This window comes from Eublepharis macularius, chromosome 5, assembly GCF_028583425.1.
Source record: "Eublepharis macularius isolate TG4126 chromosome 5, MPM_Emac_v1.0, whole genome shotgun sequence".
Classification (NCBI taxonomy): domain Eukaryota; kingdom Metazoa; phylum Chordata; class Lepidosauria; order Squamata; family Eublepharidae; genus Eublepharis; species Eublepharis macularius.
The window spans coordinates 4,795,596-4,820,528 of NC_072794.1; the positions used below are offsets into that span (position 1 = coordinate 4,795,596).

Consider the following 24,933-nt stretch of genomic DNA (forward strand, 5'->3'; position numbering starts at 1 on the left):
TTGAATTGCATCCTATTCACAGCTGCCCACTTCAACAACAGGCTACATCAGAGGAATTTACTGCTGAGTAAACAAGCACAGGATTTGGATTTGTTCCTTGCAAGCCAGCACTTGGTGCCTGATACAGGGGCTCAAAAGAATTGTAGCTGGTGTCTTGCATGCAAATATGTGCAACACACAGACACACACACACACTTTCTTCCCAGCTTTCTGGAGAATGAGACAGAAATGCAGAGAATACTCTAAACAAGTCACTGCAGAGAGACTCTTTATTTGGGTGGAAATCACATTTTATGGGGTGGGGTGAAGGATTGGAGAAAAGGCTCTTTGCAGTCACGTGACTCATTCTGAGCCAAGCTGATTTTATTTATTTACTTCTATTTGTTCCCCCACTTTGTCTCCCCAATGGGGACCCAAAGTGGCTTACGTCATTGTTTAGCCTTCATTGTATCCTCACAACCCTGTGAGGCAGGTTAGGCTGAGAGAGTGTGAATGCCCACGGTCACCCCCGGCAGAGTCGGGATTTGAAGCTGGGTCTCCCAGCTCCTAGTCTGGCACTGCAACCACTGCACCGAACGGGCTCTCATTGCTGGTTTGCTGGCTGTAGTGGGGCTGAGGGTGGGAGGGAGGCCCCTCCTCTAAGGGTTGTGAGGGCCAAGTCTCTCTCCGACACCCTGCCTCAGACAAGAGCCAATGCCTCGGGGGGGGGGCTGCCCCCCCTGCCCCAGCCAAAGGCAGTCGTAATTCTAACTGCGGCCTTCTGGCCCTGCCATGAAGCAAGCCATCCAGGATCTCTGCCAGTGGCTCATTAGGGCTGAACAGAGGAAACAAAAGGGAACATCCTCAAGAAAAACAAAGTACTCAAGTTCAAGAACATATACCCAAAATAGGGCGGTACTGCAAATGTATTTCTACATTTATAGTGTTCATTTTTCTGTGTATTTATACACTTATTAGGACATTGAATATTGCTTACAACTGTATACTTGCCACATTTTTTTCTTACTGCGTTCAGGTGGTGTTTTCAATGTGCAGATTACAATATACCCCTATTTTTGATATATCCTCTTGTACTTGTGCACTTTGTTGTTGCAGCTCAAACAGGGGTGGGAATGAGGCTTCTCTCCACGGAGGTGCTTTCTGCAAACCAATACAGGCTAATTCACATGTTCTAAAGATGTGGCTTAAGTTTGGATGCTTAAAGCCCAGGCTTATTTTACTGCCCCCTCCCCAGCTGGCAGGGAGGCATTTGCAGGGGGTTCCCTGCAGCCCTCTTGGAGGGATGCTCAGCTGGCAGAAACAGAATTGCCCATGAGACCACCACCTGCCACCACTGGTGGCCCAAGAACTCCAGTGCCCTTCATCGGGAGGCTTTGCCCTGGCTGGCTTGCTATTCTATTGTCTGTTCTTCAAAGGGGAAGAAAGGTGCTGCCCTTCCCACATCAGCAGATCAGGGCTGATTCCTGCGCGGCTGCCCTGCCAGATTTGCATGAAGGTGAGGCAGGGCTTGGGATGTAGAAACGCCAGTCCACGAATATTCAAATGCCTGCCTATCAAATCCTTCAGTCGTTACCATTGTCATTTATCAATAAATAACTGACACAGGTTTGGGCACCTGGGGCCCCGTAGTGCTTTGCACAAAAACCAAAACCTAACTATGTACGAAGCTGGATCTAAGTTCAGAGCTGCTGCTGTCCACACGCACAATCACACACACACAGCAACAGCACACAGAAGCAGCAGCAACACCGGATGGCGTTTGTTGCAGGTCCTTCTGATCTGGGAAGGCTTGCACAAAGGGGGTGATGCCCCTTCCCCCATCATGTGGCATAGTAAAATGCTGTTGTCTAATGGAGAACCAGGCAGACCCCTGGATTTGCACCCGGATGATGTGAAAGAGGGCAGCCCGAGTCCCCACTATGCCGGTTGATGCCTGGACTTGCTCTGGCACAAGGAGGCCTGGGATGGCTCCTTGTCACTTAGACTGCAGAGGAAATCCCACAGCAGCTTTCAGCTCCTCTGCGGATCAGGCTTGGGAAGGGTGCTTCAGGGCAACAGAAGGATCACTTGGAAGTCTGCTTTGTACTCCAAGGATGGGAGACCAGGGAAACTGGGCAGCCACTGGGCCTTCTGGCAGCCTCCCAGACAATGTCCTTGGAAGGCCTCAGCAAGGAACACAACACTCCGGGCGGTCCAGAGGGCTCAGACGGGACCCGATACCTGCTGCTCACTCAGCCTTCTTGGACTTCCGCTTCCGGGTGCCTTCGTTCAGCTCTTCCCGTGATTTAGTGAGCAGCTGGGGTGCAGGGGGAGAGGATGCTTCGTGGGAGCTTCCGGGGTGGTGGTCATGATGCTGGCTGTTGTGGCCGCAGGGCACAGAGCCGAAGAGGATGGGGCACATCGCTCCTTCCACAGGCGCAAAGGGGGAGCCATGAGAGTGAGTTGCTGTCATGAACACCTGTGGGGCAAGAGGAGAAAAAGGCTCTGCTTGTGCGACCAGCCACCTTGCCAGCTGCTCCAGTTCCCAGGTCAGCATCCACTTCCGGTAGCTCTGCTGCTCCGGGGAAGCACCACCGGGTGCTGGGAATGTCTGAATCACGAGAGCTACCACATCCTCACCACCCGGGGAGGTCATCCTCCACCATCTGTTTGGTGTGGCCCTCATGGAAAACCATTGTCTGGGAGAAGTGGCACCAGCTGTATGGCAATCTTTGTAATCTTGTTGAACTTTGCTAATTTGCCGTGCTGTTCCAGGATGTTCTAGGCCTTCACTACCTTTCAAGCTGGCCTTTGCATTGACTGAAGACCTCATGCTTACCCTTCTAAACTGAGAGTCACTCTGGCTGGTCACTAGCAGTCTGCAACCCATGCCAAAATTGGGACTTCCTCTTGGAGAGTTGTCCTTCCACCACAGGACTGCCTATCTTAACCTCCCTGCCTCAGTCCTCATCTGACTTGTTACGGACCCCACAGATTTGATCCATGATATGGGTAGGAGACCACGTCACGGAATGGCTCAACTATTTTTTCCTTATTATGCAGAATTGTTTTTACTGTTTTTTTGTGGCTACCACAAAAAAGGTGCCCACCTTTCTCGGATGGAAAGGTGGGCAATACATGTTTTTACCCATCAATCAAGCCCAGAAAGGACAGCTCTCCCATTCCATACATGATGCCCTCCCAGGGAGCTTGTAAGAACTCCCAGCTTCTTCCCTTTCTCCCAGAGAGGCTCACCTTGCAGGTGATCATGAAGAGTGTGAAGAAGAAGATGAGGCTGTCTTTGGAGACAGGCAGCCAGTGTGCCTGCTGCAGGGTGAAGAGCATGGCTCCATAGAGGCTGGCTTTGGATGGGCTGCAAGGAAAAGGAGAATGCAAGGGGGGGGGGGAAATGAGGGCATGCATTCCCTCCTAACTGTTTCCTCAACAGCCCAGCATTTGTTCCCATGTGCACTTCACCACAGAAGCACCTGCCTTCTGCACCATTCATGCAACCTCTGCAATGGGGCCCCCCAACACTCTATGCTACAGCTGAGGAAGTGAAGGGTTGTGATGGCTCCTTCCCAGCCCTGAAGGAGAAGGGAGGATACTACCTTTGAAAAAGCCCACTCTTCCCAACCGCGTGCTCCGACCAAGAAGCAGAGCTGGCCTTGCCCTGGATCTACACAATCTGACAATCCTCTTTCTGAATTTCCAAACAGCTCTGGGCTCTTCACATGTGGGCCTGTGTGACTTCTTGGCTCTGCAGTGTCAAAATCTGAATGAGGGGGTTTTGCACACACCACTTAAAGGGTCCCCCCCCCCCCCGCCGCCACTTTTGGCCCTTTTTGCCCCCTGCTTTTTTGTGGGCCAAACCTCTCATTCATGTTGCAGGAGCCCATCTCTCCAGGCTCCCTCTTTCCCCTGACAGCCACAGAAAGAATACAGGAAGGGCTGAAAGGCTGTTTGGAAAAATGGCTCAGGGAGAAACAGGAACTGCTTAAAAAACACCCCGAAGGGGATGACTAAACAAGGGAAGTCTTACAGAACTGAAGAGCACTTACTTAGCATTCTGCCCATGTGCACGGGCTGTGGGATTGTTATGGGGAACAGAACACTACACGTGGTGTTGTGCTGTGTGGCACCACTATTTTTAAACTCTGCTTCCAGCCAACTGCGGAAGAGCCACGCTTCTGGAGGCCGCATGAGATGCTTCCCCTTGAGGAGGTCAGTGTGCACAGAATTGCCCCCTGATGAGCCACCTCACAGTCTACACTTCTCAAACTTAATGTGGAAAACTCTCTGAGACGATGGAAATTCCCCTCCCCTCCTGGACGGCCCGTACACTGCCTCTTTCAAACAGCCCAAGACAGCCATCATCACATTGCTCCCGAGCCTTCCAGAGAAAAGAAGACGCAACAATACATCCCACCAAGCAGAAGCTGCACTGTGGCACATCCTGTCGTAGTCCGGACTTTCTACTCACAAAGACATGTGGAGAAGCTCATTGGTTTCTGGCTTCCAGACTCCACGCAATAACTGCTCAAAATTGGACATCAAGGCAACTCCAGAACCTGGAAAATGAAAGGATGTTACCTCCTGCTCAGAAGCAGGGAAATGCCACTCGCCCACACGTGCCAAGTTTCCATCCTTAGCCAAAAGTTCCTTTTACATTTCTAAGAGCCCCAGGGCTTGTTTGTTTTTAAAAAGGGGGTGGTGGCGGGAGAGTTACTATCCCTCATGGTCGCAGGGCCAAGTTTGAAAATGCTTGTAATGCCAGAATTCTGCTTACTAGTTGGGCAAATGCCAGAATTGAACTTGGGAGAGATTTGATGTAGCTTCTAGTCTTCCTGGATTAGCTCTGAGAACACATTCACCCTCCTCTGTTTCAGTGTCACTGATGAGGCTGGGGCGATGCCATGGGTCAGAGACAGCTGTCCTTGGACTTCTTCTCTCTCCCAGCAACTTCTGGGATAGAGCTCACGGGGGGGGGGGGCGGTCCCATAGCAACAACCACTCTGCAGTGGGCCATTTTTATTTATTTAAAAGTCTGAAGGGCAGCCAGGAGGGAAAATACCCCTGGAATCAAGCCTACCTTTGACAAACCCAATGATGACCATAACAAGCCAGCCCTGGTGGTAATGGTGGTGGGCATGGTGGACCCCGACTGCAATCTTGCGGACTCTTACCACCTCCTTCATAGCTACAAAGACCAATTTCACAGGTAGGAATGCCACACACTTGTAGAAGAGGTTGAGGGGACAGTAGAAAGTCAGGTACCTGGAAGGGGAAAAAAAAGCAAACCTGGAGGGGAGGCAGACGCTCTCAGTGCCTTCCCCATGGGAGTTCACTGAGGGAACAGGCCTGCCTGGGGGCGGGGCTGGCAGTGCCTCAACCCCTGGCACTGTGAGGGAAAAGATGTCGATTCTGAGACAGAGAGAGAGACTGCATCAGCACCTGTCCTCCTTGCCCCCCCCACCCCCATGAGGCGGGTGGTGATAGGCTTGGGCGGCGAGGGGCTGGGGCATTCATCACTAACAGCTCCACCAAGGGTACTTAGAGGCTCAGGTGGCCCTTTTATAATTCAGACAATATTTTTGCCTTTCCTGTGGGGTGAGAGGGCCTATGGAATGTCAGTTGGCCTGAAGCCCCACCCACCCAGAAAGAGGTGCATGCAGCAACATGCCACGCGAGGCAAGGCTGAATGCCGGGGGGGGGGGGTGATCTCACCAGACTGCAGTGGCCAGCAGCACACTGGCATTGTTGCTGAAGTAGTCGATGGGGGCTTCTCCGAGCAGCAGGTCAGCCAGGATGTAGCTGCCAAAGCAGTAGAGCATGGCGACAACCCAGGAGGCCAACGGACTCTGGCGAGACAGCTCAATGGCCCCTGCAGAAAGAGAAGAAGCGCTTTCAGCCTGGGAAACAGCTCCCCCTCATTGTGCACATGGTAGTGCTCCCCTGTCTCGTGTTCTACAGCGACTCTGACTGACTCTTGTGGCATGGTTGTCATGGCTGCTGTGGCGATTTACTAACTCTTTAAAGTTCTCACTCATGTGCTATAGTGCTGTAATTCAGTGCTATTAAATTCGAAATAGAATAGTGTTAATAGATCATTGTAGTGCTGTAGCATAACATTGACTTGCAAATAATATTCCTCTAGCTGCCTTCCCCTCTCCTTCCTTTACAGGCAACTGGGACAAAAACTGCCATCCTCTTTTCCCTCATATCTCCACAATGAAAAAGGCTGCAGACATCATTTTCTTAAAATGAAAACTGGGAATTTAGGGGAATTAAAATTTGAAATGGAAACAGATACGTGGTGATAGCTCATTATCGTAGTATACTGCAATAGGGTCACCATAAGTCAGAAGTAACTTCATAGCACATAACACACACTGTAACAGAAATTTACTGTTGTGGTTTTTTTAAAGCCTGAAAAAAAAAACCTTGGAAGATGCCTTCCTAACATGAGAATGTCATGGACAATGGTTCTGATGTGGGTGGGAGCTTTACAGCAGAAAAATGTGCACCATTCCTGCCACAAGGTGTTAATGTACTTGGACGCGGTTTTTCCCAAAAAGTTAAGGTTTGGGAAACAGCATTATTGAAGATGTTTGGGGAAAACCTGGAATGAGGATGATCAGACCATGAATGTTGGGTGGATGCTAAAAAAACAAAATGTTGTAGTTTGGAAGCCTGGCGGGAAAAAACCCTTTGTGGAAGCACCTCCAATCCTTCATTATATCACCCTTCAAGTAACTGCCCTGCACCTCCCAGTCTTCTCTGCTGTACCCCTTTCTCACTCTCTGACTTCTCTTCTCCATCCTCATTTATTATAGAGACGCAAAGGCCCAGAGAAATGTGGGAAAATATTTTTGATTACTTTTTGGAAAAAGTGGCTGGGGAAACAAGAAACCCTCCTGTAAACTAACTTCTTTTGGAATAAGTGAAATGTTTTTCAAGATAATATTTTATTCACTTAAAATATGTTGCATGAATATTTTCCTGAAAAACAGTATTAGAGAATAATAATTCCCATGTAGGCTGTAGACCAGAGGTCCCCAACCTTTTTGATCCTGTGGGTACCTTAGGAATTTTGCGAGGGTGGTCTGTGCCAGCCCAAAATGGCTGCCACAAGTGTTAGACATGTTCAGCCTGGGAACTACGCAAGCTAACACAAGCGCTGGAGCCAAACCCCAAATGGCTACCAGAAGAGGTGGAGTCGAATGGAATACCTCCCTCCCCACACCTCCTGGGAAGATGAAATGCCTGAAGGCGGAATGGAACCACACACTAAGGAAGGCCCAGGTGCTGACCTGACCTCTTGAGGAAAACCCTTTTGTTTCAATGAGGGCGGCCAATAACAAGCCCTGCCTTACAGTGCCGTCACCCACTTTCTGAAAAGCTTGGCAGGCATCAAATTGACTACTCATAGTTGCCATGGCTTCCATGGCACCACATTGAAGAACATGAATGTAGACATATACAATATTTTCAAGGGTTTATGTATTGCTTAAGCATGACTAACTCTGGTCCACATTTAATATGCTATGACATTATGACAATGGAACATTGAAACGTCCAAACACTCCAGGTTTAGTCCTTGGCAGCCTCTCAAGTGAGAAAGGGCCTGGTCATAGGTGATGCAAAAGGCCTCAGGTGGAGGCCCTGGACAGCCACAGCCAGCCAGAGGAGACAAGACTGACTAGAACAGGCCCAGTGATGGGCTCAGGAGGAGCAGGCTGCTTCATGTCTTCAATGTTATAATGTTTTGTTCAGTAACTATTCCTCCTAGCCCCGCACTGACTGTATGAGACTGTCCAAACCACTCTCCTCCTTTGGTTTACAACAAAGTTCTTCTCTACCTTTCAGGTGTCAGGAACTAAGAGGCGTGTGCTAAGAGGTAGTGGTGGTTTGTAGTTCTCTTCAGTATTTGGTGTATTCTCAATTTTGCTGGTAAAAAAAAAAGTTCATACTTTTAAATGTCATAAACATGCCAAACAGTACAATTTTTGAAGACCTCAAATTCTAAATGATATATGTTATGTTGTTAAGTACAAGTCTGAGCTTGATAAGAAATCAGGTATCGCTCATACTTCAATGTAACCCTCTTGTCCGCCATTTGTCTATCACTAGTTGCCGTCCCTGCTGTGTTCTGTACAGTGCCTTGCACCATTTGCTCCCTCTCATTGCCAGCGCTGCCAGTTGATGCAAGGGCTATAAATGACCTTTATGACTCCTGGGCCTTGGCAGGTCCAACTCCATGAACTGGGCGACATTTAATACCTGAGCAGCTGCAGCCTGTGCAGACTCAGGAAGAACGAGGACTCCCTCGCCAGCCCCACCCTGTGAAAATAATCTCTCTACAGATGTCTAAAAATAAAGGAGACGGAGAGGGTATTTTCCACCAGACCCACAAAACAGCTAGCACAACTGTGCTCCCCCAGGTCCCCATTTTACAGACTGGGTAGGTAAGGTGATAAATAGGGACCTGGACCCAAGTTCCTCCAGCTCCACACTCTTGCTGACATTCACACATGGCAAATCTGCTTGCACCTCTTCCCTCAACTGGAAAGGCCAAAACAGTAACATTTACTTTCAAAAGAGAAAACTTTGCAAAAATGAGGGTACTAGTTAGAAGGAAGCTGAAAGAGAAACTCAAGAGAGTTAAATCCATAGAGGATGCTTGGAAGCTATTTAAACCCACGTGAATTGTCCAGATAGAATGCATTCCCTAGGTTAGGAAAGAAGTCTTTTAAAAAGTGGGAGGTCTGCCCCAAGGAGATGAACAGGAGAGAGCACAGGGTCTGGCAAAAGAAGTGCAAGTTAATAATTAGGCAAGCAAAAAGAGAATTTGAGAGTAAATTTGAAGAGCTGAAAACATCGAGACAAACAAATAAGCTTTCTGGAGAAGGAAACTTGCTAGAGAGGCAGTTGGGCTTTTGGATAACAAAGAAATAAAAGGAAGAGGAGGAAATGGCAGTGAAGCGGAATGATTTATCTGCATCTGTGTTCACTGTGGAAAGTGTGAGGGATGTACCTATGCCACAGCCACTATTTTCGGAATGGAAATCTGAAGAACTGGGTCAAATTGAGGTGATGAGAGATGAAATTATAGACCGACTGAGGAAATAAAAAACCAGAAAGTCTCCAGGTCCTGATAGCATATACCCAAGAGTTCTTAGGGAAGTCAAACATGGGATCTTACTAACCTGTATATATAACTTACTAGCTTGATACTTGTGCTTCACTATGGTATTTAACTACTTTAAATACAGTTATAATACTTATGGGTATGTAACATTTTTTGGTTTGTGGGTTTTTTTTGTTGGAGCTGGTTTTGTAGTATAATAGCGTAGTACTCGAGCTTCACTCGAGGTGTTTGAATAAAGCGAAGCGTGTTGATGCCGAAAACTGATAAAGTGAATTTTGAAATGTAACATTTATTGAAGAGATTTTAAAAGGAAAAGATTGTAGTGCAATAAATAAAGTGAAAAATAAGTACAATCTTTTTTTTCTACTGAAGGACCTCTTTGTAGACCTCATGGGTGGTTTTCCCCTCAGGTGCTAGGATCACCAGGCTGTTGGGTGAGCTCTCTCTGGAGCAGGCCACGTAGAACTGCCCATGTGAGAAGCAGACCTCCCTCAAGTCAATTCTTGCCACCTTCAGTATCTGCCCCTGGGACTTGTTGATCGTCATAGCAAAGCAGACCTTGAGGGGGAGCTGCAGTCTCTTGAACTCGAAGAGGTTCCCTGATGGTATGAATGGTATGTGTGGTCTGAACATCGACTCCCCCTCGAGCACTGCCAGAGAACAATGTGACCTTGATGATGTTCCTGTGGAGGGCTTTCACTTGTAGTCTGGTGCCATTTCAGAGTTTGGGTGGGCTGAGGTTCTGGAGCAGCATCACTGGAGCCCCCACTACGAGGAGAAGCTTGTGGGCTGGGAAGCCTGGAGGGTTGAGCATGTTGAGAAACTCCACAGGGTAGTGGACCTCATCATCCATTTGCACCACTGAGTCCACAGATCTGTACTCCATTTCTGCCCCTTTGAGGGAGTTATGTTTCATGAATGATGGCAGCCTTGTCGTTCTTGGGGGTCAGAATGGCACACTTTGCACAGCCAGGCCATGGACTTCTCCTTGATAGTGATGATGTCAAGGAATATCGTGGCGGTTAGGTCTGCCAGGGTCATCACTCCTGTGCCCAGGCCTGCAGGGATGGTCACCTTTCCCTTGGACTTGGGATACTCTCCGTCCCCTATTTTTGTAGGAGTTCAGAGAATTCCCCAGTGGACGCCTCTCAAGTGGATCCTCATGCTTTTTCTTAGTGAGAGTTTCCTAAAGAGGGGCCACAAATACGACACCTTGACACACACACCTTGTCAGCTCGAGTTCCCCTTGGACTGGCAGAGTCTGCCAGAAGTCTCCAGCCAGCAGGACGGTGACACCCCCCATCACTCTCTCGTTGCCCCTGTCATCTTTGAGGGTTATGCTCAGTGCCTCAAAACACCCCTTAAGCACCATGGTGCTCTCATCCCAAACAATATGCTTACAGTTCCGCAGCACTTGGGCCATGTTGCTTTGTTTTGAGATGCTGAACAGGAGTGTTTCTGCATGGATGAGGTTAAGAGGCAGTTTGAAGTAGCCAAGGATCATCTGCCATGCCTAAGTGAGCCTTGATCTTCCATGGAAGTGAGCACCTCTCTACTCGTCTTCCAGGATTGCTTTGCTCATAGAGAGACTCTGCTGCTCTGTGCATTTCGGGGTGATCTTGCTGGTACTTGGCCACTGCTCCTTGGTGCACTGCAGGAGTAGGATGTGCATATTTCTTTGCCGCATCTCTAAGTTGCTTCCTCCTTTTAGCATTTTGCATGACATCTGCCAGCAAGCTTATTGGCGACAATAAGAGGTGATGGCTGTAAGAGGTGTGAGGGAGGGGTGGTGTGGTGGGCACTTTGGAAGGTTCATGTGAGAGGTTCACATTGAAATGGCCCCTAGAAATGTCGTGCACCATCTCCCCATGAACATTTAAAAACTGAATTGCCATACTGACTTTTATATAAAATCCCTATTCAGGAGTCTTGTAGTGTCTTTCTTCAACTGTCTGCAGTTTCCTTTACCTGATTTTTACCTCAGAACACAGAGTTCCACAGCTGACCCATCAGGGAGGGGGAGGGTGCGAGCAGGCAGGAGCCTGCCAGCCACACAGGAAAGCCAGGCCCCACAGGGAGATTGGCAACCCTAGAGGGGAAGACTGGGAGGTGTATTTTTACCTCAGAACACATTCAATGACTCCCAACAGCAACTGCATACTGTTTAGAATGTTGGGGTGATGACCAATCAGGCCACATATGCAAATGACCTCAGAGAAGAGTGGCCAAGTTGGCAGTTGGTGGGGGGTGGAGGAGCAGCCTGCCAGCCACACAGGGAAGCTGTACCCCTATGGGAAAACACGTTTTACCCCTTTTTACCCCCTTAGGGGGCGAATTTCTTAAAATCCCTTCTTAGTGAGCCTCTACATCATGAAAGGAACGTTCTCCCCAAATTTCATGTTTCTAAATCCAGGGGGTTTGGGCTGGGCATTGATGAGTCAGTCAGGACACTTGTCTTTATATATAGAGAATATGAAAATCAGCTACTGTATCAAAAGAAAGTAGCAAAGGTTAAGACAATTTTTAAAAAGGCATCCAGAGGAGAACCAGGAAATTACAGGCCACTTAGCCTAATGTCTGTCCCAGCAAATTAGTAGAAACTGTAATCAAAGAGAGATGTCATGTATGCATGCTTGCATACCTGTCATTAATGTTAAAATGGCATTGTTCATCTGACAGTGTGTAAACTGCTAACAAACTGCTAATTGTATTCTGCCAGATGTCTGTTATCTGCTAAAAGTATTTACAGTGAGTGTCCTTGAATGCATGCAGCACAAAGTGTATTTTTTCTCAGAGACTGTGATGATTTCATGCTGTACCATGTCTAGTCTAAACTAATCAGTTCCCATGTAACTCTTTGGGGGTTTCGCACCAGAATGCCAACGGACCCAAAGGGCGGGAAGTTTTCCTATAATTAGAAGTGCCCATTTTTGAAGTCACTTCTGCCAATTGCTACCTTTTTGTGAACACCTTGAACTATATGGATCTCTAATAAAGTTACTTCAACCAATGCACCTGAGCGCTTGCTATGAGGGACTTGGGGATCTAACTGCCAAAGACTGACAAGAGAATTATTACAGCTCAATCCCGAGAGAAGGGTTGGAAAGCACTCAGGGAGCAGACTAACGGTTATGCGGTCATTAACTCAGACTCATGTGGGTGTAACTCCCCCTGGCGGTGGGGTGAAACGCGTCACCTGCTTGGCAGCTGGACAGAGGCATAAGTGCAGCACAGCGGGAGAGGAATGGGCCGGGGAGGGCAGGGCATGTTAGGGGCTTCCAACGCTGCTCCGGGCCTGGCTACGCCCCCTGCAGTGGCAGAAAGTTATGCCTCAAAAAAAGGCAGCATAGCCCATAGTCCCCCCTTGAATGGGAAACCTTGGCTCCTGCCTGGCCCCCAGCCCCACCCATGCGGCCTGGCAGAGCACAGGATGGTGAATACTGCGGGAACCCATGTGGCCTGGCAGAGCACAGGATGGTGAATACTGTGGGGACCAATTCCCATGTGCCCCCATGGTGGCCAAGCCCCCCTCTGAGTGCCCAATCAGCTCCCCGGGCACCCTACACAGCTTCTGGCCGGGCCGCCATGAACCCAGGTAAGTAGGGAGGCGGCTGGAGGCTCTTCCCGGCAATCCTCTCCTGCGGGGACTTAGAGCATGAGGCGGGAGAGAGCGCTCATGGTGGTGGGGCACAAGTGCACTGGGGGGGGGGACTTGAAGGAAATCGGGGAGTACTTTGCACTCACTCAAGTGCACTGGGGGGGGGGGGACTTGAAGGAAATCAGGGAGTACTTTGCACTCACTCACTCAAGGGAAGAAGACAGTCCACAATGTCTGACTAATAACCACCACTCAAGTTTCCTTGCAGGTTATCCGACTCCTGAGTCCAGGCTTGGGAAAGGGTGAGGGTGCATTGACACGTAAGAAGGAGCTGGGGCGGTGGCCACCCTGGATCACTCATTTGCTCCAGCTGCCCCCCTCCTCTCCCCTCCCCTGCCCCCTCCTGAACACCAGCCTCTGCAGGTGAGGCTCGCTGGTGGGGAGGCAGCGGCAGGACCTGCCTGCCATGGAAGCAGTTGCCCACAGAAGAGCTCTTGACACAGCCATTCGGGAGGGGGGGTCTCCAGATACCCATCTGGGGCTCTGTTCAGACTGCCTCAGCTGGGCGCCCCCAGCAAAGGAGGACCCACAAGTTGGGGTCACTGGGTGTTCGTAAGTCCCTGTTGATGGTGGGTGCTCAGCCCCTCGACGATCTCCCCCACAGGATCAGGCCATCCTGATGCAGAGTACTTTCTCACTGGAGGGGCATGCGTCATCTGGTGGCGGGCTGCACCTGTGACAATGGAGATGCCGCCGCCACTGCTCCCAACCACAGGCTCCCTCCCAGAATGTGGCAGACTGGGATGGGGCTCGGACAGGGCCAAGTCCCTTGCCACACTTGCGTCTGTCTCTCTTTTAGGCAGGACGCAGGCCATCAGGGAGGCTAAGGAACGTGGCCGTTCCAGTCCCTGGTGATTCTCCTTGACTGCCATTCAGGTCCAGCCCAGGGAGCAGTTCCGCAAGGCAGTCTGCATCTCAACCTCGCTCCTGTGAGGGTGGGATGAGGAATTTTTGCGGCTCCAACTGCTGTGGAAACTATCTTTGCTCCCTTCCCAGCCAAGGGACATTCATTGGCAAGACGCATGTCCAGACAACCTCTTCACTGTATTGTTGAAGGCTTTCACGGCTGGAGAACGATGGTTGTTGTGGGTTTTCCAGGCTGTATTGCTGTGGTCTTGGCATTGTAGTTCCTGACGTTTCATCAGCAGCTGTGGCTGGCATCTTCAGAGGTGTAGCACCAAAAGACAGAGATCTCTGTGACACTGAGAGATCTCTGAGTGACACTGAGAGATCTCTGTCTTTTGGTGCTACACCTATGAAGATGCCAGCCACAGCTGCTGGCGAAACGTTAGGAACTACAATGCCAAGACACGGCTATACAGCCCGGAAAACCCACAACAACCAACCTCTTCACTTTTTGCAGTTTAATAAAATGTGTGTTGAAAAACAACTGTCTGTTTGCTTACCTGTGGATGACAGTAGCACGCCCCCCCCCCCCCCGTAGGGATTTTTCACACATCCCGGCAAATGATTCCGGGCTCAGGGCTGGGATGGATGGGGTGGGCTGTGCTGCCAGAAGGAGCAGGTGTCCAGTGGCACCTATGCGCCCCATCCAGCTTCCCTTCCCCCTTCAATGTAACTGCAGGCAGTGGGGTGGCCATTGTGGCCTGTGTGTGACTGGCGGGGTGGGCACCAAGGAGGACTCTCATCCTGACAGACAGAACTGCCAGCGTCTGATAAGCCTGGCAGATGACCGCGGCATGCGGGGAGGGGGTGCTGCTGGGAGGTGGGGGGGATGTGGAGCGACATCTAGGGATCTCTGCGGCTGTTTGAGAAGGCAGGGATGGGCTTGGAGGATGGCCTCTAGAGCAGTTTCTCTGGTCCTGCAGGCCATCATTCCATTCTGGGGGGCATCATCCCAGGACCAGAGAATGGCTCTTGAGGTCCAACCCGTGTTCTCCTCGCATCTTCGTGATGCCGTGATGTGTTCAAATGGAGCCACTGCAACTTGGTCGTTCCCATCACATCCAATGGGCCTCCCAGCCTCTCCCGTGGTTTCCAATGGGCATTCCTGTCACTTGTTACAGAACCTGCCCCCTGCCTGTCACTAAGGGGCTGCCTCTCTGGGACTCAGGGGCTGATCCTGAGCACTGCAGGCTGAGACTGCGGCCCTCGCCTGGTCCTGCTGCCTTTCTGAGCTCACTTTGCCAGAATGGGGTGCATGTTCCTTGCAGCAGAGGCAGTCGTGGATATTGCAAGCAAGCGGTGTTTTTGCTGCCAGCCTGCCCCTTGTCGGTAACGGGGTTTGGACATGTGGGTGGACAAGCACCCTGTCTGCACCATCAGTGTCCCACCCCTGGGGCGGGGCTCTTCTCAGGGCAGGTGCTTCTTTTGGGGTGCGGCAAGCCCGATCGTGAGGATCTTGCCCTGCCCAGTTGGGGTGAGGGCGTGGCAGTGACAGCTGAGGACAGGAAATGTGCCCCGGGACTGGCTATGCCTTCCCCTGCTGTTCATGGCGTTGTCACCTCAGCTGCCCTGCAACTGGTGGATCCTGTAGGCATTGCCTGGGCGATGACGGTGCATTCACTCCTAACTGCTCCTTGCTGGGCCTGGTTGGCTGGCCCCACTGTCCTGCTTAAGTCCTTAGGGAGTGGACGAGTGTGCTGCATTTACATTGATGTGCGGTTGCCTGCGCCGAGCAGGGCCTTTGGATTGGGCTGCCCGTCACAAAGAGGACTAAAGCCTGCTGAGGTATCGCTTCTGCAAAGGGAAGTCCTACGTCACCAAAGTCTTGGAATTATTTGATAAAGGGAATAAGCATATAAACGATGATGGCCTGGAAGAATTTACATACTTGGACTTTCAGAAGGCTTTTGACAAGGTATCTCACCAAAGATTCATGGTTACCACAGGATGTACTGATGTCCACTACTTTAGTTAGCTTTACAAGAGATTACACAGTTTTTTAGAGCTGAACTAAACGTGACGAGTTACCAGAGTTCTACTCGTGTCTGCTTAGCTCAAGGTTTGATGGGAAGTGTAGGTCCTTGCAGCTTTAAGTTTAAGGTTTACAGAGTGGCAGGGAGGGAAGTGCAGGCGTGGGGCTCTTGATGGGTGCCCCCTTCCCCTCCGCTGGGTGTGTGGAGGTTTCAGGGCCCCTCTCTTCTCCCCCTTCCCCGCACAGCAGACAGGGCGCCTGGCCTGCTAGCTGCTAGAGGGGCTTCGGGTGGGACTGGGCAAAGAGGCCAGAAGACAAGGTGCCCAGAGTGTCACTGCATCCCCCCCCTCGCTCGGCTGGTCCCACCTGAAGCCCCACTAGCAGCTAGCAGGCCAGGCACCCTGTCCGCTGTGCGGGGAAGAGAGGGGCCCTGAAACCCACCCCCACCCCCAGCTGAGGGGAAAGGCGCACCTGTCAAGAGTTCCACGCCTGCACTTCCCTCCCTGCTGCTCTGTAACCTTAAAGCTGCAAGGACCTACACTTCTCATCAAACCTTGAGCTAAGCAAACACGTGTAGAACTCTAGTAACTCGTCATGTTTAGTTTGGCTCTTAGAGGGGAAAGTGTCCCTCTGAATGTCAGTGCTGGGGAATAACAACCGGGAAAGGCCTTGGCTTCTGTGCCGTTTGTTAGGCCCTCCAGGGCAACTGATTAGGTTGTCTGTGAAACTGCGCTAGACTAGATGGATCACTGTTCCAGCCTTTTAAGAGGCTTCAGCAGCTGAAAAGAAGGGTGGCTCCCCCTAGGCAAATGAGTGCATTGATTGTGCTTCATCTAAAAGGTGTTTAAAATTGCCGTGAGCCAGGAGGGCGGTCAGATCTGAGGGCTTAGGTTAAACAAAGTTGTGTTGAGTGCTCTGAAGAGTCAGGCATGCACCTCCCACACTTCCTACCTTCAATAAAAAACAAAACACTTTGCACCAAGAATCAATGACCCAGCCTGGCATGGTCATAAATAAAGGAGGTACATGTGCACCCACAGGAACAGGGGCATAACATCCATCAATGAAATGGTGTAGTGGTTAAGAGCCACGGGACTCTAATCTGGAGAACTGGTTTGATTCCCCACTCCTCCGCTTGAACCCAGCTGGGTGACCTTGGGTCCGTCACAGATCCCCTGGAGCTCTCTCAGCCCCACCCACCTCACAGGGTGATTGTTGTGGGGATAACAACAACATCCTTTGTAAACAGCTCTGAGTGGGTGTTAAGTTGTCCTGAAGGGCAGTATATAAATCAAATGTTATTATCATTATTAAAATTCACCTTTTGACTTCAGTTTAAAAAATCTCTCCCCGTGTAAAGATTCTGAACCAGTGCTGGCTGTGGCCAGAGCGGCACAGCTGATGTTAAATCCAAGCTGAGCGGAGACAGGAAGGTTTGGGAAGCTCATTTTCAGCCCATTATCAATTTCACTTTCAGCAAATCCTAGGAGGAGACAGCCGAGTTCTGAGGAGCTGCTGATGTGTTCCCCACTTGCTGTGTGGCTCTTACCTCACATTGCTCATATGATGTTAGTTATAGAAGATCCACGTTTAACTGCTGTATCCATTCAGACATAATGGTTACTGGATGATCTTCAGCCAGTCCCTACCTGGCAGCCTGAGCTCTCTCATATGGTCACTCTTGGGCTAAAATGGAAAAGGGGGAGCCATGTATCTCTCTGTGAGCTCCTTGGAAGAACTAGCTATGTAGTAATAATCACTTCTCACGCACAGAAAGGAAACAAGAAGTGGGGTTACACCGGATCTAGTGCTGCTGCTAGAAAAGCAAGTTAATGTAACTGCAAAAAACACCTTCTACATAGTCTAGACTGGAAGATAGTCCCCTCCCTTGACATGGCCAGTCTGGCCACCTGGATTCATGCCATGGTAACAACCAGCCTTGACTACTGTAATGCAATCTACAAAGGTCTCCCATCAAACTCAACTTGGAGACTCCACTGGTGCAGAATACCACGGCTCATAATTGGGACCTCAGTAGAACATACATATTACGCCCATTCCACAGTCACTCCATGGGCTACCCATCAGTCACTGGGTTCAATTCAAGGTTTTAGCTATTACATAAAAAGCCCTTCAAGGCCCCTCATATTCTGTAACGCAGTAAACAATGAAACACCCAATTTCTTTAAACTTGACGGTATCTTTATTAACTGTAACTGTAGGGCAGGTAAACTTGCCTTTAAAAAAAGATATAAGAATACTTAAGAAAAGGCAGCTCATGTCCACTAGGCCCAGGGTTGTCCTGGTCTAGTTCTGAGTTCTGAGTGTGTGTGTAACGATGATTATTTTTTATTTACATTATTTATAGTCTGCCTTTCTCACTGATACTCAAGGTGTATTATACAGTGTAATTCAGTACAATCAACAGCCGGGACACTCAGTAAATAATATAATAGGTTATGACATATGGAAACAAGCAGAAATTCAATATAGTGCAAGAAAAAATGCTGAAGCAAATTGGTATGACACAGATTGAAGTGACAAACATGGAAACTATCTAGTAGGAGCATAATTGCAGCCAGGGTGGATAAAAATCAATGATTTTTTTAAAAACATCAAAAAAATCAGATTTTTTTTATTTAAACCGGATTTTTTTCATTTAAATCGGACTTTTTAAATTTAAATTGTATTTTTTTAAATAAAATGCTTTTTGAGGAAAATATATTACCGTCCAAAGGTTATTCCATCATGAAATAAAGATTAGTTTTTAATTATGTAGAATAAGGCTGTATATGTTTAATTTTTTTTGGTAAATAAATTCCATTAATCCATTCACAATGTCATGCTCTTCCAGAGGTTTTTATAAGATTATTGGGCAGTTTCACTGCCTACAAGATATTATCACAGATGCTTGGTTTTGCAGTTCTCAAAACTGAATTTGTGTCAGCTCAGCAGAGATCACATGCCTCTTCTTTACAGCAAAAATGTTATAACAGGGGTCCTCAAACTACGGCCCGCGGGCCACATGCGGCCCACCAAGGCCATCTATCCGGCCCGCCGGGTGTTTTTGCCAGGTGCGCAGAGAAGCCTCCCGGACTACAAAACCCGCAACGCTTTTCAGCAAGGCGCCCGCCGGCCGGGCCAAGGGAGCGCTGCGCGGCCTGTTGGGAGTCGTAGTCCAGCATTGGGTTCCCTAACAGTTCGTACAGCTGCTTCGCTGGCGGTGGGCTCGTTGGCGGTGGCTGCATGTTCCCGCTCTGCCTCAGCCGGGCTGCGCTTCCCTCTCCGCCCGCCTGCCCGCCCTTCTCTCCACCAGTCCGCGAGAGCGCAGGCAGGAGCCCAGGCGGAGGGCCACGCAGGTGGGAGCCCTTTGGGGTAGGGGGCGCTGCGGACCCGCCGTGGGGAGGGGTGGATTGTTATAGTTTGAGGACCCCTGCTCTATAGTATCCATTGTACTGAATGTATATGTATTGGTACTTTGTATAATTCTTTATATTTTTATACCATTGACCATGTTTGCAAACACATGCCATCCATTGGTTATTTTCCTATTCTAAATCAATTTTTTTCAGTAAATGTCTTCATACACTTTTCCCTTCTAGATGCATTTGTTCATAGTTTTTTTTTTAAACTATAGTCCGGCCCTCCAACAGTCTGAGGGACAGTGAACTGGCCCCGTTTAAAAAGTTTGAGGACCCGTGTTATAACATGAACAGAGTTGAGAAAAAGACCTTAATCCTATTGTTCTACAAACCTATGAAGACAGAATCAACCCCTTCAGTGCTAAGTTTCAAGAAGTTCAGTGAATAGAAACAATCTTTTTCTGATTGTTTGGAGTGGAATAGATCTGCACAAGAAGAAACTAAGTGTGAGGAGGGAGGGGCAAGCAGTACAAAATGAAAGTGAAACTTTTTGAGCACAATACTGCACAAGTCTTTGGATCTTTTGTGTGTATGACCTGAGGTTTATCACATTCTTTCCTTGGAGGAAAAAACCTATAATGGCAGCAGGCCGTAAAAGAGACCCAGTTTGGGAATACTTTAATGAAGTTCCTTTACCTATCGGTAAGGCAGGCATGCGTGCAAAATGCAAACACTGCAACAAAGAAATGCAAGGCCTGGTGGCCTGAATGAGGCAACATCATGAGAAGTGCTGTGATGAAGATGACCAAAGAAACACATTTGAACAGGTAGGATCTTCAGGTTGGTAAACATTTTTATTGAATCATATTTCTAAAGACTGCCTTGAACTGTCATGTTTGAGCAAAATTATATTTCTTATTATTACTGCATGTTACTGTCATTTGGTACAGTTATGAAGAAAAGCAAATATTCCTTTTGGGGCAGTGCTGTACAATAAGCAGAAATTGTATAAACAATAAAATAACAGCGTTGACTTTTTTGTTTAGGGGAATTCATCGTCAACATTAAGGATTCTGGAAACTATCCACCTTCAAGATCACCATCCTCCTGTTCTACAGTTTCAGAGTTATCCATCCCGGATAGTGCTTCATTTGCATCATCATCAGACACCCACAGTATATCACCTAAAAGAAATAAAAAACCCTTTCCTCCTGGAACCACCATAGATAAGTTTGTGATAAAAACTAGCAGATTAGAAAAAGAGTTAATTGATGAAAAAATTGCCCAGTTTGTTTATGCAACGAACTCTTCTTTCCGTCTGACTGAGAACCCACATTTCATTAATATGGTTCAGTCACTGAGACCAGGATACAGTCCACCCTGCAGAGTAGATGTTGCAGGGAAACTGCTGGATAAAGACAGAGAAATGGAGCAATGTGCAACAGCACTGGAGGGTAGAATTGTTAACCTAAGTATTGATGGGTGGAATAATGTCCACAATGATCCTGTTGTATGTGCTTGTATAACAACAGAAGAAGGGAAAGTCTTCCTTGCACAAACAATTGATACGTCAGGAAATGCACACACAGCAGAATACTTACAAGAAGTGGCAGTAAAAGCTATAATAACATGTGAACAAAAATTCAAATGTCTAGTACGCAGTTTGGTCACAGACAATGCTGCAAATGTATCCAAGATGAGAAGAAATTTAGAAGAGCAGGAAGGGAATACAAAGCTAATAACATATGGTTGCAGTGCTCATTTGCTGCACCTCTTAGCCAAAGACTTAAGTGTTCCAGAAATAAAGATTAATGTTGTTGAAATTGCTAAATACTTCCATAACAATCATTTTGCTGCAGCAGCTCTGAAAAGGATGGGTGGAACCAAGCTAACGCTCCCACAAGATGTTAGATGGAACTCTGTGGTGGACTGTTTTGAGCAGTATATCAAGAACTGGCCTATTCTGATGACAGTTTGTGAACAAAATCGAGATAAAATAGATGGCACTGTCACGGCCAAAATCCTCAACATTGGGCTTAAGAGAAATGTTGAACATATGCTGAGCATCCTGAAACCCATCTCTGAAGCTTTAAACAAAATACAGAAAAATAGCTGTTTTATTGCTGATGCTGTTGAAATTTGGAAGGAACTGAGTGAACACTTAAAAACAGAACTACACATGGACAGAATTAAATTACAAGCATTAAAAAAACGAATGGGACAAGCACGGTCTCCAGCTCATTTTTTTGGCAAATATTGTCAATATCCAGTACCAGGGTCAAAACTTAAGTGCTGAGGAAGAGGAGTTAGCTATGACATGGGTATCCAGCAATCATCCATCTGTAATGCCAACTATAATAAACTTCAGAGCTAAGGGGGAACCATTCAAGAAATATATGTTTGCTGAAGATATTTTAAAGAAAGTCACACCAGTGAACTGGTGGAAGTCCCTTAAGCACTTGGATTTAGAGACTGTTCAAGTAATGATTTCACTTTTAACAGCAGTAGCTTCTTCTGCAGGTGTTGAAAGAATATTCTCTTCCTTTGGACTCATTCATTCTAAATTGAGAAATCGTTTGGGACCCGATAAAGCAGGAAAGCTTGTTTTTCTTTTCCAGATTATGAACAAAGAAGAAGATGAAGATGACAAGTGAGCTACAGAGGACAGTATTTAAGTTTTTCATGTGTAGGCTGGGCTGACAGTCTAAGTTTCTTAAAATATATATACTTTGTTTAGCCAAATTAGTTAACATGGATGTTTGTTTAAGCAAATAACATATGCTGTAATGTTATTGTTTCAGTTGAATAAATAAAACTATTTAAATTGTTATTATTAAGGTAATGATTATTTTTCTCCTTCCAATAAAGTACAACAGAAAAGTTGTCCAAATATGATTAACCTAAACTGGGGATAATTCATCTCACAATAAATTAACTATAATGTGTTTCTAATAGTATTAAAATCAGTATTTTATACAACTGTAAAACTAATATGAAAAGTTGTTATTCTAAAAATCTTCATCTACTTGCATATTAAAGTTATACCAGCAAGAATTAGTCTTTATGTAGAAAACTATGATTTAAATCAAGCCTTACTGACTAGTGATTTAAATCGTGATTTAAATCGTGATGGTGGAAGCAAAAACAGGGCTTGAGAAGAGATCTTAATGCATAGTCACATCACTCACACGTGGATTCCTATAACAATGGTTATACAATATCAAAAGATCACCTGAGTGCACCCTGTCATCTCCAAAAGACTTATGTTGACTTCTTGGTGTGGGGGAGATTGTGGGGGTCATCTGTGCTAACAAAAGAATGAGACAGTATTTGTGTGTGCTTCTGTATAGAATATTTGGGCATCAAAAGGTTTGTCTGCATTCGTTCTAAAATGGGTTTTTTTTCAAAGAACAGTATAAGAGCTTGAAGTGGGATGATTTAGTTGCAAATTTGGCTACTAGCACAGGCAGCTTTAAAAAGGGGATTAGACAGATCCATGAAGGATGGGTCCATCAGGGGCTACTAGCCATAGTGAGTAAAGAGAATCTCCACATTCAAATGCAGTAAACCTCTGAATACCATTAGCAGGAAGCAACATCAGGGAAGGCTTTGGCCAGTTGCTCCTCCAGAGAAACCGGTTGGCCACTGAGTGAAAGATAACGCTAGACTAGATGGACCGCTGTTTTATCTACCATGGCTCTTCTTACATTCTTATAAGACAGATGTAGTGTAGCCTATAGTCCATTTGAACTTTTACACTTTTGAAAAAAAATACTTAAGAGAATATTCTTTTCATTGTCGATTGCTCAGTTTTACATTAATCCGTTTGATGTATCATGGAGGAAAGACAGATTGGCAAAGAAGCTTTTTTAAAATCAACTTTTAATGGACAGTTTTTGTTTGATAAAACATACTATAACATATACAGTGAGGTATGGGCATAGGGTGGAGGAGGCGTAACAGTACTTTACACCCCAAAGAAAAATATTATTTACAGCCCTGAAATCTGAGTAAGTTCCAGTACTGAAATTCCATACAAGTTCTATTTTTTTAAAACAAACCATTAATGATCATATATTACTCACACAAACTTGTTTTCCCAGTTATAGAGACTGTAAACTTTAAAAAGGGACCCAGAGCTCTCAAGGATGCTAAATTTTGAGCTTCATATCAATGCCGGAACGTCAGGCAGACTCCAATTGAGAAGCCCAGTTGGCATCTGGCTTGCTTTCTATCAGGTCTGTGGCTGGTCTCCAGTTAGACCAGGAGAGGTGGACAGCATTTCACGCTCAAGTTATCTTTCTCCTCTCTCGAGCAATTCCAAGACCTCCCCAACTTCCTGGGCTGCCCTTTCAAACAGAGCACCAGCTGTGCCCATCCATCAAGCCAGAACATTCAGCCACTAGGAGTTCAGATTTCTTCCTGACCTCCTGCTGTGCCAGGGAGGGGTGCATCCTCATATTTTTTTTAAAAGAAAAGTTTGTACTCATATTCTTCTTAAAGAAAAGTATGTACCCCTCTTAAAGAAAAGTTTGCAGCCCCCAGTCTTCCGCTGCAGCACCACTCCACAACAAAGCGACCTCTGCGCTTCTCCTCCTTTCCCCATGAAACACTTGGGCTAAGGGCTGGGCCAGCAGTCTTTTTTCATTAGAGCCAAAGTACCTCAGCATTCCAAGATCAAGGAAGAGTGGGCAGAAGAAGGTATGTCTGCATAACTGGAAATGGTTCATAATTCATAAAATGTTCAAAGCTGAAACACGGGGTTGCTGCTAATCCTTTACTGGGAAGCAGCACACACAAGGTCTCTCCAGCAGCCATAAATCTCCACGCCGCACAAAGTGTTTTAGCGCACTGCCATAAGCCTCTGCCCGGTTCTCACTTGGATCACCGGCAACTGTTCACCTCTCTCATTTCCCTGTGTAGAAACTAGCTCAAGGAGTCCCTGTAGCCCCAGACCCACCTCTGCCCACCCTTCCCTCCACCCACCGGGCATTCTGGCTTCCCACCGACCCCTCCGAGAGATCCCGCTTCCTTTTCCCAAGAGCCACATTAGGCTCCGGAGCCCCCAGCCTCAGACTTCCGTGCCTCCTTCGCAGGGGACTCGAAGGTCGCGCAATGGAGGGAGGGGAGGCCGGCTCCCGAGGGGGCCACGGGCCACGTTCCAGCCACGGGCGCTCGACCCGGGCACTAGTCCCCTCCCCGCCCGGCTCCTGCAGCCGCCCCCTCCCCTGCCTCGAGGACGCCGCCATTCCGGGGGAGCAGACGAGAGCCCTTCCCCGGGAGGAGGGCCTGGGAGCCCCCCCAGGCCGAGGCAGCCTCCCCACGCGGGGCGGGAAGGGCCCTTCAAGGGCAGCGCGGGCCCCCCGGCGGGCCCGGGGAGGGTCCTTGGGCGCCGGCCTCCAGGGAGCCGCGGGAGGCGCTTCCCGCCGCTCTCGGGGGCAACAGAGGCAGGCCGAGCAAGGGGGCCTCCGGGCCGGGGGGCGATGCTGCCGGCTCCGGCCTCACTGACCTTTCTCGTACTTGAGGTAGAGGATGGAGACGACGAAGTAGCCCAGGTCGAAGACGGGGAAGACGGGCAGGCGGGCGAAGGCGGCAGACAGCTCGGCCGCGTCCAGGGCGCCTAGCAGCTCCATGGTGCCGGCCGGCAGGAACCACCGCCGCCCACCTCCGCCGGCTCAGCTACAGCAGCCGCCCAAGGAGAAAGAAAGCCGGGGAAGGGCTACGGCGGGCGGACTGGCGGCAGGGACCGCCCCGGGGTGGGCGTGCGAAGAGGAGAGACGCCTCTCGTCCCCGCCCCCCAAGCCCCGGCCGGCCCGCCCCCGCCCCCGCCCCCCGCCCCGACGCCCCCGGCCAAGGCACCCGCACGTGCCGCTCGGGCGCCGGTCCGCGAGGAGAAGCGCCCCGC

General features: G+C 48.5%; 1 protein-coding gene across 1 annotated transcript; it reads right to left on the reverse strand.

Moving 5' to 3' along the window:
- Window positions 1-255: 255 nt before the first annotated feature.
- TMEM38A (transmembrane protein 38A) lies at window positions 256-24,805 on the reverse strand. The gene is made up of 6 exons (XM_054981175.1): window positions 24,538-24,805; window positions 5,707-5,863; window positions 5,072-5,256; window positions 4,463-4,550; window positions 3,235-3,352; window positions 256-2,458 (listed from the first exon to the last, which is right to left on the reverse strand). The coding sequence occupies exons 1-6, from the start codon at window positions 24,659-24,661 to the stop codon at window positions 2,228-2,230; spliced, it is 903 nt and encodes a 300-aa protein (XP_054837150.1). The 5' UTR covers window positions 24,662-24,805; the 3' UTR covers window positions 256-2,227.
- Between the last annotated feature and the right edge of the window lie 128 nt (window positions 24,806-24,933).